At 51.8% G+C, this 20,483-nt stretch overlaps 1 protein-coding gene across 5 annotated transcripts in view; it reads left to right on the forward strand.

The window, feature by feature from the left end:
- CNTFR (ciliary neurotrophic factor receptor) overlaps positions 1-10,643 on the forward strand; it is a 38,142-nt gene extending 27,499 nt beyond the window's left edge. For all 5 annotated transcript variants that reach the window (XM_055301720.1, XM_055301718.1, XM_055301717.1 and 2 more), the window contains 6 exons: positions 4,253-4,370; positions 4,544-4,710; positions 5,877-6,040; positions 9,242-9,422; positions 9,825-9,993; positions 10,081-10,643. In XM_055301720.1, coding sequence (XP_055157695.1) covers positions 4,253-4,370; positions 4,544-4,710; positions 5,877-6,040; positions 9,242-9,422; positions 9,825-9,993; position 10,081 — 800 coding nt within the window. In that variant the 3' untranslated portion in view covers positions 10,082-10,643. The remainder of the gene's footprint in view (positions 1-4,252; positions 4,371-4,543; positions 4,711-5,876; positions 6,041-9,241; positions 9,423-9,824; positions 9,994-10,080) is intronic.
- The last annotated feature ends 9,840 nt before the right edge of the window (positions 10,644-20,483 follow it).

The raw sequence follows: 20,483 nt of genomic DNA on the forward strand, positions 1-20,483 counted from the left end.
TGCACCCACAGGACATGCCCACAGATGCCCTGTTGTGACCAGAACCCAGACCTTTTATATATATAGTGACCACTCCCTAGGCTCTGCCTGTCAGAGGAGAGTTGGCTGTGAATTGGCCATAGCATTAGTAACAGGTACTTATCTCTCATTGCCTTATTTGCTTCTAAAGAGCTGGTCAGAGGAACAAGGGACATTAATCATGATTGTCTCAGTCACTTTATATTAGTAACAAGAGACTGGGTTTGGCAACACTCAATATCAAATTATTCTTCTAGCCAACACTCAGAGAACAGGACAAAGTTACCCCGATTTGTGAGTCATCCAAGCCAAAAATTACTTAATATTTATCCTAAACATATAAGATTTTCGTGTTTCTATTTCCAACGAAACTGATCATAAAAATATCTTGTTGAAAGCTCCTCCCTTTTTAAAAAAGATTTTATTTATTCATGAGAGACACACAGAGAGAGGTAGAGACATAGGCAGAGGGAGAAGCAGGCTCCCTGTGGGGAGCCAGATGCGGGACTTGATCCCAGGACCCTGGGATCAGGCCCAGAGCCAAAAGCAGATGCTCAACCACTGAGCCACGCAGGTGCCCCATTGTTGAAAGTCCCCTTACCAGACTTATCCTTGCACTGCTTTCTCCTACTCCACCTCCCTGCCCTCCAGTGGATGCTCACAAACAGCTTAGAGGAGTCCCTCACCCTGCATGATGAAAGGACCACCCACATTAGGAAACAGGATCTCAGGGTTACTGTTAGTAGCATCCTTTTGTTTACTAGACACTGCTGATTCAGTGTCTTTCTGATTTTAAGCTAAAATAAATCAGAGTAATTTACTAATTTTAGATGGACAGTTCTTTGTCCGGTTTTTGAATATCTGTATTTGATTGGTCAGGACAGGAACTCTGAACCTCTGGTTCAGCACTGCTTCCCCCTCAGTCACATTTGGCTGAGAAGGAAAGAGCAGCTTGTGGATGAAGATGTCTGGGGGAAAAAGACAGGTGGGAGGCAGGAGAAGGGCATCTGGGAATCCAGAAGTTGGGGTGCCTTGAGAGATTTCATGAGATAAGGTTGGGACAGGCCATGGACTTTGATGCCAGACAGGAGGAGTGTGGGTGAGACCTGGGCACGGCTGGAGCTGGAAGGGTCACCCTGCTCCACCCAGCCTGATCTGGCCTGGCCAGGGGCGTGGGCAGCCTGCCCCTCCTTCTCTCTGGGCCGGCGGGCAGGCCTTGTGCGTGCCGGGGGCTCCAGACCAGGCGGGCTGGCGAGATGAGAGGAAAAACATGCGGTTTGGTGGGCTGGACATGGAAAAACAAGCCAATTAGGAGGAAAACAAACAAACCCTGGGCCAGCAGGGGCACACGCACACATGCACACGCGTACATGGCCCGCATGGGACCCAAGGACATCCTGCTACAGGCTGAGACAGTCACTTGGCCATCTTAGGAGCCCCCACGAGGGGCAACTTGGAATGCCTGGGCATCCAGGAGTATGTCCACTTGCCCAGAGAATGACCTGACACATGTGCATATGAGTTTGTGCTCACACACAGCCTCTAACATGTTCTCATGTGGTGTTTAGCTCATACATGTGAACACACTTGGAATTCTGAGCACTTTCCCACACACACAGTTTGAAAAGTATATTCAGGCTTAAGCTTCACCTCCTCTGTAGTGTTTCAGGTATGTAGTCTTGCTGTCACTGTGTTTCAGATGCAATGGCGCACCTACATGTATTCTCAGGGTACCTCAACCCTGCAGCCATACACGTACAGGCAGTCTTGAAATCAAACAGCCTGCCTGGAGTCACACATAGCCAACTGCACAGTTACACAACTGCCCAGAGTCTCAGTCACAGACACGAAGGCTATCGGAGTTAACACACAGCCTCACAATTGCAATGTCTTAAAAACAGCTTCTCCCCCATCTTGCAGCACACTCACAACAGGCCTGATTGCACACTGTCCCACAACCTCGCACTTGGTCTCTCACAGCACCCCCACCTCCGCCCACCCGGCCCCTCAGCTGGGCTCCAGCTGCAGCAAGTCACTCCTTTTCTTCCTTTCTTTGTTTTTCTTTCCTCCTTTTCCCTCTGAGAAACCTGGTCCCTGTCAGGAAACCCAAGCCCTTCCCTACTCAGGGCCCAAGGCCAGGCAGGAGTAGCCAGATGACAGACAAAGCCCTGCCTGGCCCCCTGGTCCCCCATGACCTGCCCAGTCAGAGAGGAACTGGTTTGAGGGGGAAGATGGTCAGAGGGAATGGAGGGGACTGGTTAGTAGGGAGCCTAGCTGGGGGGTGGGGGCTGTGAGTCCAGTGCCATGGCCCGCTCTGCCCTCCAAAGAGTCCCAGGCAGCAGGGAGCTGACTCTGCAGCCTTCAGTACCCACCCCACCCCCAGCACCCTTCTCCTTTGAAGCTGTGGGGATAAGGAGGGGTGGTGGCAGGAGGGGGAGTGGAGGCTTCTCAGCCGACCTCGGAATGTCCTTTTCTCCTGGGGTGGCTGCCAACTCTGGCCTGGCCTACAGGCCCCCACAAGGCACTTCCTGTGTCCTTGGCCACCCCCCACCCCACCCCCATGCCTCTGTGCCCCTGGGCAGATAGGGAAGGGATATGAGAGGCACACAGGATGAACATGGAACAGACACAAGATGGACACAGAGCCAGGAAGGCTCCCCAGGGGAGGCAGACAGCAGTGGATAGAATGCAAGTTGCCCCTGTGGGGGCTCAGCTGGGCTCTGGCTCTCCCCTGCAGGCCTGGGGCATGGAGCCACCTTTGCCCACAGTGTAGCCCACTCTAGCTGCTACTTACACCCAAGCTTCCCAGATGCCTCTCTGACCCTTTCTTATCTCCTGCTGCAAAGCCAGATTGGGCCTTGGGGGTTCGGCCCTGATACACATATACTTCATACACACTGGCTGTGTACACGCAATCAGATTCAGTCACAGTCCCGTGTACACTGTGGATGAAAGCCCACAGTTCCCATATGTCACCATGGCCACTCGGCAAGCATAGACATGTACTCCCCCTTTCACAGTCCCTAGCTCCCTGGCTTATTGAACTGCCCCCCTCCCATTTCCTGTCCACCTGTCAGGCAGGGGGTGGGGTGGGGGGGGACACAGGAGGGAGGTGTCAGTGTCCCTGGAGCCACTGACGGACATTCCTTGCCTGGGTCAGATCACAGAAGCTACCTCCTTCCAGGAACCTGAGCCGGCTGTCCTCACGCCTTACCCAATGCCTGAGGGTGGGACAGCTGGGCTAAGTACTCACAGCAGCAAGAAGTGTGGTTAGATAGCAGAAAGGACTTCCCAGGTGTGTATGTGTGGTCATGTAAGTAGGTATCCCCTTCCTGGGGTTTAGTCCCAGCTCTGACTTGCTGTGTGATCCCAGGCAGGTCTCTATCCCTCTCTAGGACTTCCCATTCTAGATTGCAGACAGCTGCTAACCTGCTAATCAAGTAAGGGGCTTCTTTAAAGGGTCTGTGATGGAGGAGCTGGGAGCTAGGGTTTAGGTGGGGTGTACACCAAGGGAACAGTAGCTTCTTCTCAACAGGCATATGCACACACATGCAGTCACACAGGGATACACATTCTGAGCCATGCCCATTATACACGGACCTACATTCCATCACGGGTCATTGCTGTCACAGAAATGCATGTAACATGTATACCTGTGCCTATAGACACCTACATACAGATACACACATGCATAGCCACCCAGTGCTGTTGTTCCTGTGGCACCACCAGGCTTGTCCTTGTGCATCTAAATCTCTACTTGGGGAAGCCTAGGATGACTCTTCTCCAGGGAGTGCACTCTGATTATTCTAGCAACTGGAGGACCTAGTCAAGACAACCCCCCCATCCCGCCCTCAGCCTCTGTTGCAGTTTTTCTCTCTGCATGGACACAACGTGTCAGGAGATGTGGGGCTGGGGCCGATTCCCCCAGACATCACCTCCATCCTGTGATTGATGAGCTGAGGCCCACAGCCCCCGGTTCCCCACAGTCCCCACCTCCACTGAGCAGGTGGGGGGGGCTCCCTCTTCATATAGCCCTTGTTTTTCTTTAATTAAACATCTGGCTCTCTGCAGCCTGGGAAGCCTCAGACCCTCGCTGACAGCCACCCCTCCCCAACCTCTGGCATTGCTGATGGGTTGAAGGGGGAGAGCTGGGGTTCTGGGGCCCACCTGTCCCCACACCAGTGCAAGGGACGAGCTCCAAGAATACCCTGACCGTGCTGTCCTCACCCCCCAGTGCCGCCGCGGGAGCCCGTGCTCAGCTGCCGCTCCAACACTTACCCCAAGGGCTTCTACTGCAGCTGGCATCTGCCCACCCCAACCTACATCCCCAACACCTTCAATGTGACTGTGCTGTGAGTAGACTTGCCTGTGACCCAGTTCCAACCCTGACCTCTGACCTCTCCTTGAACCACCCACCATGCCCTCAGTCCAGACCCTAGTCTGCCTTGGGCTTGACCTTCCCCAACCTCTGCCCCACCTGACCCTTGATGTTGCTAACAGTGCCTGGGCCTCACCCTTCCCCCAGGCATGGCTCCAAAATTATGGTCTGTGAGAAGGACCCAGCCCTCAAGAACCGCTGCCACATCCGCTACATGCACCTGTTCTCCACCATCAAGTACAAGGTCTCCATAAGTGTCAGCAATGCCCTGGGCCACAACGCCACAGCTATCACCTTCGACGAGTTCACCATTGGTGCGTGGGGCGGGGGTGGTCCCTGCAGCGTACTCCAGTGGGAGTATGTAAGTGGATGTGTGCCAGAGGTGTATTTGAGCATTGGTGGGATATTCACATGTGTGCATAGGTATATGTGGCATATATATACATGTGCACGTATATTCATGGTATATATATATACCTGTGAGCATTTGAGTGAATGCCCTTTACCTGCAGGGGCCAAGAGGCCTTTCCAACAGCTCCTCCATCGTCTCTCTGGCTCCCAGAGTACACAGGAGGGGGATGGGGGCAGGCTGGGCCAGACCCTTGTGCAGCTGCAGCCTCCCCCCCACCCCACGCTAATGGCTTCCTTACGGCTTGTGATGAATGAGGTGTCAGAACAGGAGACAGGACTGGGACAGATACCGCCCTCACCCCCACCCCCACCAGACCCTCTGCCTGCCCCTACCCCACCCTAGCCAGACCCCTTCCTTCCTCCTACCCCATCCCAGCCAGACCCCCTGCCTGCTCTTGCCCCATCCCAGCCAGAACCCTTGCCTGCTCCTACCCCATCCCAGCCAGACCCTCTGTCTGCCCTCCATACCATGGCTGAGTCCCCCAGACTTTCTAAATGAGGTGGGCCCTTAGATTCCCATCAGATCTTCAGCCTGCCTCCAACTCAGATCTGCCGCACCTGTGGACTATCTTTTAACCTTGACTCACAGAGCAGCTTCAAACCCAGACTCTTCCAGGGGAGAGTGTGTCTCAGTTTGGAACTGGAAGAGTTGAGGTGAAAAGCCAAGTTTGAGGGGAGTGTATCATGCTGGTGCAGGAGGGGGTGATCCAGGTGACAATGGAGGTAATGCTGGTAATGGTGGAGCCATTATATAGACCTGGTAATTGGAATGCTGGTCATGATGAGCATGGGGTTGGGATGATGGGATGAAATTTGGGCTACCACTATCCTGAGCTGGTGACCGTGACTGTAGCAACAGTCCTTGGTGGTGACGGGGATGTGAGAGGTGGAAATAATCAGACGGTTGTTAATGGTAGTTGCCAGAATTGACAACAGAGAAGAGGGGTGGCAACTGTGACAATTATCACAGTGGTTGGCGATGTGAGATGGTGGATATGGTGACTGGGGTTGATAAACTGGGGTTGTTCCCAGATATTAGTGAGGTAATGAGGCTGTGTCTCCTTAACAGTGAAGCCTGACCCTCCAGAAAATGTGGTAGCCCGACCGGTACCCAGCAACCCTCGTCGGCTAGAGGTGACTTGGCAGACCCCTTCGACCTGGCCTGACCCTGAGTCCTTTCCTCTCAAGTTCTTTCTGCGCTACCGACCCCTCATCCTGGACCAGTGGCAGCATGTGAGTGCCTGGCCCTGCCTACATCCCAAGTGCTTGCATCAGAGCCATGTGGCATGGGAGGTATCCATAGCACCCATATCAGCTGGTAGCTGTTCCAGGGTGAAGCCTGGAGGATCAGATGGGCCTGGGAGGGTGGATGGGGCTGAGGAAGGTATCTTACTCTGAAGCCCTAAAGGGTTCCCCGTGACCTCCATATGTGATGGGACCATCTGTTTTTGCGGCTCCCAGGGTAATGGGGAGAAATCCCAGAAGAGAGGTGGCAGGCGGGGCAGGTGGTATTTCTCTTCCCTTAACTCTGGCTCTGTCCTGATTGGGCATCTCCGTCTTAGACTCTGGCCCAGGCTGTGGGCCTGTGCTGGACCCAAGGGACAGGACATTCCCCATAGTCTCAAGGTCTCAAGGGATCAAAATCAGGCTGCAGAGTCAAACTTGTTCCAGGGTATGAGTTCAGGCCATGACTAGTGTCAGGGCTCCAAAGTCAGATGTAACCTGGGGGTCAGCTCAGGGTCACAAGTCACAAGGTAACGTAGGTTGAGAATGAAGCGGTGGATAGATAAGGGCTGGTATGGGGTCAGGCTGTGGTCTGGCATGTTGATCACACTACAGTAGCTCTGAGGAGCAGCCAGCAGGTTGGGGCAGACTCAATGTTCTCTCTCCTTTATAGCCCTAGGCTACAGAGTGTAGGCATGCTTTTTAGCCCATGAGTTCTGTGGGCTAGGACTGGGGCTACGAAGGGTGCTTCACAGGCTAACCCAGGCTGGTACTCAGGGGTCAACCCACCCACAGTCTCCAGCCCCATCTCCTTATGCCTCCCTTCCAGTTAGCCTTTAAAGTGTGTAATTTGATTCCAGGGTGCCTGTCCGGGTTGTAGGCCTGGCCCCCACAAAGGCTGCTCACATGTTCTCTGACAGAGTCCGGAGTCCCTCCTGCCTGGCCAGCTGCCCGCGCCTAATGCATTGCTAATAACCAGGGTCTAGTTTCACAAGCCCCCCTCCCCTGCTAACGAGCTACAGGCAGCAGCCCTGCGCATCGCAGCGCACACGCCTCACAGTGGACCTGGCACACCGCCCGCCACACACGGGAGCATGTACACATACACGTGGTCCCCAGCAGGAACCACACTCCATACATGCATCTGACTGACATGCCAAGACCATGCACTACAGAACTGACCCCCACACTGATGAGGGCAGAACAAAGTAGGAGGACTCTGTGGTAAGAACATGTATGACATGTGGCACGTGCTTGCCCTATTCCATATCTCATTGGCATTCCAGTTGGCTAGATTTATGGCTCTTTTGAACTTGACTTTCGCCCTACATAGAATTTACTCTCCCTGATACTTTACATTGGAGAGAAGCAGGTGAATGATTGGGAGAGGGTAGGGAGGGGAGAGCAGAGAAAAACATCACTTGGGTTTTCCAGAGGAAAGGAGAGCTACAGGCCAAGATTTACAAGAATGGGCACCATGGGGTCTGGCAGGAGCTCTCTTAGCACGGACAAGTGCTGGGACCCAGCATGGGTTCCCTGCATCTTCTCCTCTGGCCCTAACTCAGCAGGGAGGCTGGAGGGTATGACGGACATTTGCTACAGCAGACTGCATAGAGGACTCTGAGGCTAGGCAAATGCCAGCTACTAGAGAATTCCTGCCAATTGAGGAGCAATTCTCTTAAGGGTGTGGATTAAGGGATCAGTCACAACCAGCAAGAAGGGCCCAAGTGTAGGAGATATGGCTGCCAGGAAAGCATTGGGCTCCTGGGCCATATTCCTGGAAGTGTATGGTGCCCACCATAAGCCCACCAATGAGGTAGTAATTTGATCTGCTCTCCATAGCTCTGTCCCTCTCTACTTAGCCAGAGGGGGTCTTTGGAGGGCAAAAGGGTGTAGAGTACCAAGAGGAACTGGGCCCCAACTCCAGGGGAGGAGAGTCTGTGGAGTTCACCGATCTTCCTGGGCTGGGAGTAGGACTTACTGAGCCCAGGTCTGGGCCCCAAATGACTTTCACCCTGACCCTGACCTTTACCAGTGTCTCCTGCCTCAGGGCCACAGATGGGGGTGGGAGGGGGCGTTGTTGGAAGGGCTTCCTGCTCTACTTAGACCCACCTTCACACACATGAATACACATGTGTGCACATACAGCCTGTCAAGTAGGTAACCCAGACCCCAGTTTTCCGGGAAGGAAGATTGGAACAGGGACCAAAAAAGCCCTGAAGCCAGACGTGGCCCAGAGCAGCCCCCTCCTCCGCCCCTGCCGGCTGCCCCTGTTTACGAGGAGGCTTAATGAGGCGGCGGGTGCCGCTGAGATGAACCAGAGCCCAGCCTGGGACTGGGAGGGGCGCCGGATGGGCAAGCCAGCCTGAAGGGTGGGGGAAGACCAGCAGAATAGGGCTGGCCTGGGCGGGGGGTGGGGTGGCGATGCCTCCAGGAGGAAATGGTGCAGCTGTCCTGCTGCTTGGGAGCTGCCGCCACCTCCAGCCCCTTCTGCTTCAGGCAGGGTGCTAACCATCCTGAGGCCTTCTTGGGGCCAGGTTCATGGGTACATGGGGCACCTGGGAAGCCAGGCTCTGAGCTAGAACCCATGATAATGACAGAGCTGGCTGACGTGTGTTTGGTGCTTACCATGTGCTAGGGTCTTCATTATCCTCCTGTGAGATAGATCACTGATGCCATTTTACAGATCAGGATGGCAAGACATATGGAGGTTAAGTAACTTCGTCACCTGGCTGGGAGGGGATGGAGCTAAAACTTGGACTCCATGTCTGTGTTTATAACCTTCCCTCTAAACTCCTGCTTGATGGGAAAGGACAGCACATCACCATCCCCTCTCTTTCCCTGTTACTCTTGTCACTTCCAGGCAGGGACTGAGGTCAGGGCTCCTGCTGGGGGCTGTGAGGGTGCTGGGATGACAGTTGAGAGCAAAGTCCTCCTCCTGCTCTCCTGGGGGGGTGCTCCCATTCTCCTTAAAGGTTTTCTTACTCTCCTTCAGGATCCTCTTTCCTCCCTCAGGGTCTCCTCCCTGAGATGTCTTTATGCTCCTTCAGGAATTTTCTCACTATCCTCTTTCTCCCCCAGGGAAGTCCTTTTTTCCTCCAGGGGGGTTCTTCATTCTTCTCTCCCCTGAAGTATTCTCAGTTCCTCTGGGGGTGCCTCACTCCCCTGACCCCCAGAACCCCCTACCCCCATCCCATGGTCTGGCTACAGGTAGAACTGTCAGATGGCACAACACACACCATCACAGATGCCTATGCCGGGAAGGAGTACATCATCCAGGTGGCGGCCAAGGACTATGAGATTGGGACGTGGAGTGACTGGAGCGTGGCTGCTCATGCCACGCCCTGGACTGAGGAGCCAGGACACCTCACCACTGAGGCCCAGGCCCCGGGTGAGCCCCCCCTCTGCCCCGCCCCCTGTTCTCTCAGTGGGCTAGGCTCTGTCTAGCACCTTCCAACTCTTCCCAGGACTTAGAGCCATAGAGCCTCTGCCCAAGGCATGCTGTGGCTGCCACACTCCTATCTGTCTGTCCTGCCCGAGCTGTTACTGGTCCTTGCTCTCTGGACATTCTTGGTGGGGGACTATTGGGTGGAGGAGTCATCTCTGAGCCCTGGGGAAGCAGCGTCTGCCTGATGGGTGAGGCAGGACATGTTTGAGAGAGGAAGCAGGGGTTGTCTGATGGGAGAGGCAGCACGGGTCTAACACAGGGAGCAGGAACAATGTGCCTCGATCCCCCAGATCTGGGTTGGGCTGCAGACCTGGCCCTGCCCTGAGTTCCCCCCATGTTCCCCAGAGACCACGACCAGCACCACCAGCTCACTGGCACCCCCACCCACCACGAAGATCTGTGACCCTGGGGAGCTGGGCAGCGGTGGAGGACCCTCAGCATCCTTCTTGATCCATGTCCCTGTAACTCTGGCCCTGGCTGCTGCTGCTGCCACTGCCAGCAGTCTCCTGATCTGGTAAGTGTGGGGCTGGTGGCAGAGGGGACCCTGAGGGGACTCCCATCCCACCCTCATCCCTCACGGCCCCCTGCCCTGTTTCCCCAGAGCCCGGCATCCCGTGAGGACATGCCAGCGCACCTGCAGAGGAGCAGGAGGCCGGAGCTGAGCCCGCAGACCCCAGTTTCTATTTTGCACACGGGCAGGAGGACCTTCTGCATTCTCTTCAAACATAATTTGTAGAGACCCCGGCAGGCCCGGGCCTGCCACCCCCTCTCCCTGCCACATCACGCTGGTCCTCCTCCCTCCCCCAGGAGAGGAGGACCCTGCAGCAAACCCACCCACCAAAGACCCCCCACCCCCATCCTGGCCCCTCGGGCTGGACCCTCCAATGCCAGCGACTCCCAGGAGCCCTTGGGGGGGTCTGAGGGGAACGCCTCACATCCATAATTTCTCCTCCTGCCCCAGCCTCCTGTTTGTCCCAGGGTCTCTGTTGCCACCATCAGATTATAAGCTCCTGATGCTGGGGGGGCCCAGCCATCCCCCTCCCCCCAGTGCCCACACTTCTCACTCCCCTACCTGTGCCCATTTTGTACGACCTTCCCCTTTCCCTGCTCTCACCCCACAGTATTTAATGCCCTATCATCCCTTCTAGTCTGACTCAATGGTAACTTGCTGTATTTGAATTTTTTATAGATGTATATACAGGGGTGGGAGGGCGGGGGGTTCTCATTAAACGTCACCATTTCATGAGTCCTTGGAACAGACCCACTTTGGGAGGGTATCCTTCTTCTAAGGATCCCTCCCTTTCTAGACCTGGAGGAGGGAAGACATTCTAGTTGGAGAGAGACCGTTCTCTCCATATAGATGGGGAGAGGCAGGAGAGCACTCAGGGAGATGTGTCTGGGTCTGGGGCCTTCTGCTTCTTTGGAGGATAAGGCTCCCTGGAGGCCAGGGTCAGAGTTGTGGGGAATGAGGGGTCCCAGTGCAGCAGGTCCCACATGAGGATGTCCAGTCAGTCCTGGAGGCTGCTGAATCCTGACAGGGGAAAGGCTTGTCAAGGGTCATCTCCAGAGCTGCCTTCCAAAAAACCCTAGGCTTTACCCATTGAAGCAGAGATGCAAGGTGAGGAGGCCAAACTTCGTCCTTGGGGCAGGGGGGTGTTGTCATCCCTATCATCCAGGAGACATAGTTCAGGGGGCTCTAGCAGGTCAGGCCTGGGGCTCAGCTAGGCTCTTAGGCTCAGAGTGCAGAACACACTGGGCCTGGGCAGGGCGGGAGGGTGCCTGAAGGAGGCCACTTGGAATGTGACTGGGAATTGGACCTGGGCTTCAGGACTGGGAACGGGAACGTAGGGTGCAGGATTTACCCCAGGGTTAGATTACAGTCAGGACTCAGTGTGAGCAGAAGAGGAGTAGGTTTTGGTTTTACAAAGTGCCCAGTCTTTGGTCCAGTTGTGTACCCTGCCTACACCCTTCCAGTCCTCAAACTGGGATTCCAAGGTCCCTTTGATTTCTCCTCAGAGGAGGGACCTGTGGCTGCCCCATGCCTGCTCAGGTCCAGCTCCTTGTAGAAGCCAGTGTAGCTTCCACTACAGTGGGCATCCTTAGCTGAGGTTACCTAGGGCTGGGGCCACGTTGGCAGGTGCCTCCAGCCTGAGGGTGAGAGCAAAGGATCAGCCCAGAGCCTCAACCTGGGGAGCCAGGCTTAGACTTGCTCTGGGTGGTTGGGAAGAGAATGCACTGACTTGTGTACACACTCCCCACAGCAGGTGCTGTGTGCTAAGCCACTAATCCTATGATGTTACACCCCCCCCCCCCCGCCCCGCCAATTCAAACCCTCTTCTTCAGACCAGGGTCAGAAAATGGACATTCCTTGCCGGTCTCACCAGGCCTGCCCTGGGAGCTCGTGCCCCTGGGGGGAAGATCCATGTTGCCTCAAGCACTGATGTGCTAGGCCTGGACAGGGCTTGGGTCTGGGTAAGGGGCTCAGAGTGAAGGTGACTGACTTTCCTCCAGGCCAGGCTCTACAGGAGGAGAGGGGTGTTCCAGGTGGGAGATCTCATGGAAAATGAAGGCCTGATGTCAGAGTAGAGGGGCCTGTGGCTTTCCAAGCTGAGTAGCCTCAGCTATGGGATTGCATGACTCCTCATTCACAGGAAGAGGCTCCCAGTGAGAGAAGTGGCTGTGGAGCTCCTCTGTACTGTGGACCCCTGATTTACCTGTTTGTCTGGTTTCTGTGAGATGTAGCTTGAGCCTGAACCTGTATTCCAGGTTCAGCAGGAGTGGAGGGAGCAGGGGGCACCAAGTCTTGCCAAGGACATTGTGTTCCTGGGATGGGTCTGAGCCTTCCGCTTCCCTGTCCTTGCGGTAGTAGGGCTAAAGTTCAGAGGTCTTTGGCCTGTGCTGCCTTCCTGCCTTGAGAGCCTTGGTCAGCCCTGACCCACCCACTGCCCACCCAGGGCTTGGGCATCAGCAATCTGGCCTCCATTAGCAACACGGGGAAGCAATTATGTAGGGTCTGGGGAAGACAGAGAAAGGAGGTGTCCTACTTGTGCCTCAGAGGCCAGTGGAGAAGACTGGGCATCTCCCTGCCCCCAACCTTAAGGAGAAATCCAGCCCTGTCCTAAGTGCCAAGATGGTTGGGGGGGTCAGTGTTGTTGCCTCTGACGGCCCTGGGCCTAGGCGTGGTCATTTCTCTTTGGGAGTCTTGGCCCTCAACCTCACACAGGCTGCTCGTTCTGGAGGGTCTTGGCGTGCTGTCTGCTGCTGCCTCCCAAGTATTGTCCCTCCACGTCATTATTTCTCATGGTGGCTCAGGGGAGCTGGGGTAAGTATAGTTATCAATTCTTAAAGCTAAATCAGATCCCACAGAATTAAAACGGTGGAGGAGGGCTGTCAGGGGATGCTTGGATCCCAGGCCCAGTGTGTATGGTGGCTCAGCCTTTCAGCTCACTAGTTCTCTTTGCTCCCCCACCGGGCAGTGGAGACAGGGACCTTTCGGTATGCCCATTCCTATAAGGCTAACTTGTCTCTGCCCCCATCCTCTTCTCACTGAACCCATTTCCATTAGTCTCTGTCCCATTCCTCTCTCTGAATAACTTTGTCCTGGTTCCTATCCCATGTTTCTCTGTGTATGTTTCTTTTTTTTTTTTTTTTTTTTTTTAATTTTTTTTTATTTTATGATAGTCACACACACACAGAGAGAGAGAGGCAGAGACACAGGCAGAGGGAGAAGCAGGCTCCATGCACCGGGAGCCCGACATGGGACTCGATCCAGGGTCTCCAGGATCGCGCCCTGGGCCAAAGGCAGGCGCCAAACCGCTGCGCCACCCAGGGATCCCCTCTGTGTATGTTTCTAACTCCTGTCGCTGTCTCCATCCCTGTCTTTGTCTCTCTGTTCTCCATCCTGTCTCTGTGTGTCTGTCTCTCTGTCTCTGCATGTATCTCCACCCCATCTCTGTGTCTCTGTTCCTCTTCCCTGACTCTGTCAGCTCTTCCCTCTCTTTGCCTCCTTCTTTGTGTTCCTGCCCTGGTCCAGACCCCAGCCTGTGGCCACTGTGCCTCTATGGCCTGAGCTGGGGACTGTCCTGGCTTCTGCTGCCCCCTCTCGGCCACCTGCCTGCCCTTCATTTCTGCTCCGGGGCAGGCGGCAGATAGCTGATACACCCCACATCTGCCTTCCAGTAGCCAGCCAGGAGAGGAACATGGATGAGAGAGAGTGGGCAGGAATCCCTCTGGGGCAGCCTCTGCCCCTGTGAACTCCCCAGAGCCAGTGGGTGAGCTCATTAACTCCCTAGACTGGGACTCTGGGAAAATCTTACATGGAAAGAACAGAGTGCTTGGAGGCAGAAAAGATTGGGGTGTAATCCTCATACCTTTCCCTATCCTCAGAGGAGGGCAGAGGGGAAGGGGGTCCAAGGAGGGGAGTCTGATGGAGCCAGCATGAGGAGAAGCTGGAGGAGAACTTTTCTGACAGAGGCACTCCAGTGGGGGAATGGCTAAGCTGAAGGTGAGTAGGTCAGTGTAATAGGATTAGTCTGAGGGGAGGCAGGTCTGGTACATGCTGCTATAGAGATCTTGGTTGGAAGGGCCAATCTGAGGGGGTAGACTGGTTGAGAAAGCATCTGGAGGGTCCAATCTGAGGAGAGACCACTCTGAAGGCACACAGGTCTGAGAACAGGATCATTAGTCCTGGTTTGCCTGGGATTTTCTCATTTTTAGCACTGTATATTTCAAGTCCTGGGAAATCCCTCAGGCCCAGGCAAACTGGGACTTTTGGTCACCCTATTTGAGAAGGCCTTGCCTAACAGTGCTGGTCTGATGGGAAAGTAGATCTATGGGCCAGTGGATCTGAGGGGCTCTGGTTTGACAGTGCCAATCTGAGGGGAGAGGCTGTTTAAGGCTGGAAGCTTCTTTGGGCAGAAACCAGGCCTTCAAGGAGAGTGGATAATTAGGGTCCTTCCAGAAGGGCAATGGCTAAGGGAGTGGCCACCAGGGGGCAGAATGAGCTCTCAGGAGAATCAGAGGCAAAGGTCCGGGAGAGGGGAGCCAGACAGGGGGCGGCCAGATAGTGTGCAGCTGTGTGCAAAGTGTACTCTCAATATCATGTGTCACTGTGCCATCATCTGCAAGTTTGTGGTGATGGCATACAACCACAAAGTTGTTTTTGTGTGATGAGGTGACCAGGGGCACATCCATGGTATGTTAGTGTGTAGCCTGTGAAGAAGGTATCTAGTGTGGTCATGGCTAAAGCCTTACCTGTGGCTATAGGGACGAGAGCAAAAGCACCCTTGGGACACAAGAACAGTCTAAGTGGGGTGGAGAAGTTGCCTGGGGAAGGGCTGAGATGAGAGATAGGAACTAGGCTTCCCTACTTGTATTCCCTGAGAGTCCAAGAGCTAAGTGTTTTGGTCACACCTGGAGGTAACCCCCAGACCAGACTGCGTGCCTAGGCCATACCTGCCCTAATCTCCAGGTTTTCTCCTTCTGCACATTCAGCTGGCATTCCTCCAGCTAGAAACACCCCTTACCTGCCCCTCTCTCCCATTCCCCAGTCATTGTTCCTGTCTGTCCTACTTCTGTGCCTTGGTTCAAGCTGTGCCCTGCCTGGATTCTCTCTTGTGAAGCATTTGAGGTCCCTTTGTTGCTGCCTCCTGCTCATTCCTTTACCATGGACTGAACACCCACTTTGTACTAAGGCCTAGTCCTATGGGCCCCTGTTTCACTCCAGAGATTCGAAAGTACTGCTAGGGGCTGCTAGGGTCTTACCCAAAGGAGGGATCTGAGGGAAGAAGTATGGACAAGGCAAGAGTGGGTTCTCTGGGTTAGGAGGCAAAGTGAAGCCATCACATAATCACTCTACTCCATATCTACCCCCCCTCCCCGCACTAACAAAATGAACAAAAGCCCAAACCAAAACAAAAATGCTGCTACCAACTCAAGTCCAACCAAATAAGCAAAGTTTTTGTATAAACCTTAAAATGTGATAGCCAAGGAAAGTAACAGAAGATAATATAGTGCAACAAGTGAATGGCATGTCTCCTAATCCCATGCCCAAAAGGAGCATTGAGAAAAGATGAGTCAACAAAGTACCAACAACTCTCACTAATATCCTGTAATCTGAGGAAAATGGATTATTGTGTGAGCAGGTAGCCTTAGGAAAAGTCTGGGGAAAAGCCTTTGTAAGTAGAAGCCCCTGTGTTCCTCTATGAGACCTCCGGAGAGGCAAGAAGAGCTGCCTTGGCTTGGCAACCTCCAGAGTATGGCGGTGAGGTTGGGGGAAGAACCCAAAATCTGCAATTTGGGATATGCCCCACCTCCCCGCTGGAACAAGATATCTAAGAGGGTCTCAGAGGAGCCTAAGTGCAGGTAGCCCCAGCCAAACCACCCTCAGGGCGCAGAAATTGGGTGGGTGAGTTTGAAAGCAAGAGCTAGCTTTCAAACCACAGCTCCCAGGGGGAGGGTAAACTGGTCCAGATGGGAAGGGGCACAGGACCTACACTCCAGAGCAAGGAGAGGTATGCTGACTGTAAGCCCTGGTAGATCTTTGTAAATGGAAAGACAATGGCATGGCCTTTAGGCATTCAGATCACAGCCAAGATAGAGGTAGGAAGGAAGTAAAGGGGGGATAGGATAAGGAAGGGAGGGAGGGAGGGATGGGAAAGGAACAAGGAAGACAGGATGCAAAAAATAAAGGAGGAACCCAATCTAGAAGAAAACAACCAAAGGAATAAAAAGATTGCCGGCAAGTTCTTCCTGTTACGGAAGGCCTTAAGAATAGTATGAAATTCAGAGAACAAGGACTCAAAGACGATAAAACAACATAATGAGATGAAAAGGGAGATTGCAGAACTAAGGAAAAATAGTAAAGGACCAAAACAATACCATTACAGATGCAACTGACTAGCAATAATGACACAGAATAGATATGGCTGGAAATCAAAGTGATTTGTAGGAAAGGCTTTGAGATCCTGAAAGTAAATATGATGAGGAAAGATAAAGACATTAAAGCAATTAGAGTGAAGTTAATAGGACAAAGACAGGCTACCATAAGCATGATTGTTGGCAGCCCTAAACATAGAGGTTCCAAAAATGGACAGGAAAAGATACTAAGGTATGAAATATAGAAAAGCTTTCCCTGAAATTAAGGAAGAACTGAATATCCAGATGGAAAGTGCACACCCCATGCCAGAAGAATTGATACAGAATAATGGACATTAAGACACACTGATTTAGTTACTAAACTTTGAAGATAAAATAAAAAGATTTCAGGAACCCAGGCAAAAAGAGCAAGTCATGTATGGGGAAAAATTCAGTTTGATCTTGGATTTTCTCCAGCATCACATTCCATGAATCTAAGTAATAAAGCAATCAATATCTATGAAGTTCTGAGGGTAAACAAATATTACCTCAAAACATAACCAACAAAGTGGTTGATCTCAATCATGAATTTGGGAATACAGAACCCATGAGCCCTTCTGAGAAAAATACTACACAGTGACAAAATCCAATCAGCCAAGAGATTAGTCAAAATAAGGGAGAGTGGTGAACATTAATTCCCTTTAGGTTAAGATTAAACTGGGAATTTTAGTAGAACAGAATGTAAATATAAATCCTTATAAACTTAGAACAACATTGGGAATATAATCTGGTGAGAGGTATGAGAAGGAGAGCAGAAGTACTACTTGGACTTTCCTTCATAGTTCTGAGCAACTAATAGCTTATAAAATTGACACCTAAGGATACAAATTCTACTACCAACCTCTTCTTTTCTTTTTTCTTTTCTTTTTTTTTTTTAAGATTTTATTTATTTAGTCATGAGAGAGGCAGAGACAGGCAGAGGAAGAAGCAGGCTCCCTGTGGGGAACCCAATGGGGGACTCAATCATAGGACCCCAGGATCACGACCTAAGCCAAAGGCAGATGCTCAACCACTGGGCCACCCAGGGGTCCCTGCTCCAACCTCTTAATCAAAATTGTTGTTTTTAACTTGAGAGGGGTCTTTTAGGAATGAATATTTTTTGAGGTGAAGAAATATTTAGCTGCAGTTTAGCATTCTTTTGTTTTCACTTGAGTTGCTTTTCCCTCAATTCAAGTGAAAGTATGTTTTGTATGTTTTGTATTTAAAAAAGGCTTCTGTAGCATGTCCCATTCTTGTATAATTATTCTCACTCTCTTTTTACATACCTTTCTCTTCACTCCCTGCTCCCACCCCAATGCATTATGCTCACCAAATGTTACTACTGACCATTTGTGGGTGGTGAGACTCTCTGGTGATATGTTGCATTTTTCTTTGTATTCTTTTGTATGGTTTATAATTTTTAAATAACAAGCATGTATTTTTTTCAGTCAGTCAATTTTTAAAAAGACCATTTATTTCTTTTGTTTTAAGGTTCACTTAACCTCTCTGTGCCTCAGATTCATCATCTTCAATCTGAGAACGACAGGATTCCTAATAGGATGTTTTGAAGATTGTGAGATAATATGTGGTGGGCTTAATAATGACCTCCAAATATGTCCACGCCCTGATTCCTAGAACCAGTGAGTGTTAACTTATATGGCAAAGGGATTTTGCCGCTATGATTAATAAGTTAAGGTTCTTGAGATGGGAAGATTAATTCTGGATTATTAGGTGATCCCGATGTAATCACAATCGTCCTAATAGAAAAGAGGCAGAAAGAGAGTCAGATAGGTGATGGGATGATGGAATGGGAAATTGGGAGATGAAGGAGGGATGTAAGCCAACAAATACATGCAGCCACTAGGCAATAGGTTCTCAGAGCCTCCGGAAGGAACCAGCCCTGCCCACACCTTGACTTTAGCCCAATGAAACTGATTTTAGACCTTTGACCCTCAGACTGTAAGAGAATAAATCTGTGTTGTTTGAAGCCACTAAATTTATAGGAATTGATTAAAACAGCAACAGGAAACTAATACACCTTCCCATGTGCTGTTCTCTTGTCCCTCCCTACCCCATTCATCTCTTTCATCCCCCCAGCTCCCACTTGTTCAATATTCGATTCAAGTTTCCCTGACATTGCCTATCTTCCACTGCTGCCCAGAGATGGGACATGCATCCCCCCTCAAAGCACTTGCCACTCTAGGTTACAGTTGCTTATGGATAGGTCTCCCCCCAGCCTGGGCAGAGGTGCCAACAGAGCAGGCCTCTCTGCTTACCTAGCCTGGCAGAGGACCCAGCTGGGTAACTCTTAACAGATAAATAAATGAAGACTAGGTGAGTAGTTGGTACCATATAACTAACCACTACTCTTTCCTTGGTGTTAGATCTTTCCCTTCCCTATTACTACCTGGCTGTCTCTCCCAGCAGCCTGTCCTCCACATACACATACTCTTTCAATCTCTAGAAAACCGATCTGTATCTTTATCTCTGACTTCCTTCTTTAGTCATTAGTCCAAAACACATTCACTGACACTTGTGAGTCCATCAGCAGGTTTATCTTCACATCTGTGTATGTGTACACATGTATGTTATGGAGGTTTGCATGCACATTCTTGTGGTCAGGGTAGGCTTGTTATTTCTGTATACATGTGTCTTTGCTTGTATATATGTGTGCCTCTGCTTTGTGGGTGGTGTATATGTGTATTAGTGTGTGTCTATATGTGCAGGGAAGGATACATTTGATTTCTGCCCCCAAGGGATTTGATGGCCTGAGGCAGGAGTTGGTGTGCAGGGATAACTTACTGAAAGGTTAATGGAATTTTGTTCCAGTGCATTGTTCCTTTTCTTGTCTCAGGCAGAAGGCTGGGCCTTTTTTCTCCCTGTCTTTTGCGGTGAGCATTGCAGGCCCAAGGCTGAATCAACCTCAGACATCTTTCTGACTCTAGCCTTCTGGAAGCCTAAGTTTCTTCAAGGGATTATGCTAAGGAAAGGGGGCAAAGCAATCCAGAGAGTACCCCCAAACGAAGAGGGGATCTGTGTTTGCGTGAGCAGGTGGGACCCACAAACACTCCCTAATGATGTCCTAGGAGTAGGGGCAGGTTGAGCTTGGGAAGGCAGGACTCTGGATATTGAGTTCCCAAACTTGGCTTCTCAGCAGAGACCATATGAATCACAACAAAAAAGTACCCAGGACCTTTGCACAGTTGGGAAGAAAGGGGTGAGGAATTTCTCCCAAAATGACCTTACTATTAGCTCCAGGAGCAAAGACCTAGGAAAGGAATTACCTTTAGTTTCATTTTGTTTTATCATTGTAAGCATTTCTAAGTGTATGGTTTTGTGGTATTAATTGGTGTGTGTGTGTACATACATTTAAAAGATCTATCCATTTACTTGAGAGAAAGCGCACTCGTGAGCAGGGGCAGGTGGAGGGTAGACAGAGGGAAAGGGAAAGAGAAAACCTTCAAACAGTTTCTCTGCTGAGCACAGAGCCCGATGTGGGGCTCAGCCCCAGGACCTGAGGTATATATTATGCAACTGTAGATGTCATTTTAATAAAACAGAGAAACATCACCAATTTTACACACCTGAGCACATCAATCACTGGGCTCAGTGTCACAGGAAACATGTACCCGTTATGGAGGGCACCGTGAAGAGGCAGAGGACACCCCTTGCCCTTGGGGGAGAAGGGAAGGGGAGCGGTGGGAGGGGAGTTCAGGAATAGTGAGGATCCTCCTGCCATCAGGAGTGGGCCAGGTGAGAGCTGAAGCTGCAGAGGAGGTGGGGCCAGGCAGTCTGGGCTTCTTCGAAAGCCAGGCTGAGGGATCCCTCGGTGGCGGTGGCGCAGCGTTTAGCGCCTGCCTTTGGCCCAGGGCGTGATACTGGAGACCCAGGATCGAATCCCACGTCGGGCTCCTGGTGCATGGAGCCAGCTTCTCCCTCTGCCTATGTCTCTGCCTCTCTCCCTCTCTCTCTCTGTGACTATCATAAATAAATAAAAATTTTAAAAAATTAAAAAAAAAAAAAGAAAGAAAGCCAGGCTGAGGTTCAGGAGCTTCTACTGAGAGTCAGAGGGCTCCAGGAGCTGGGGAGACTTGGTCAGATTTGTGTTTG

The sequence above is a fragment of the Nyctereutes procyonoides genome, unplaced genomic scaffold (assembly GCF_905146905.1).
Source record: "Nyctereutes procyonoides isolate TBG_1078 unplaced genomic scaffold, NYPRO_anot_genome, whole genome shotgun sequence".
Lineage (NCBI taxonomy): Eukaryota > Metazoa > Chordata > Mammalia > Carnivora > Canidae > Nyctereutes > Nyctereutes procyonoides.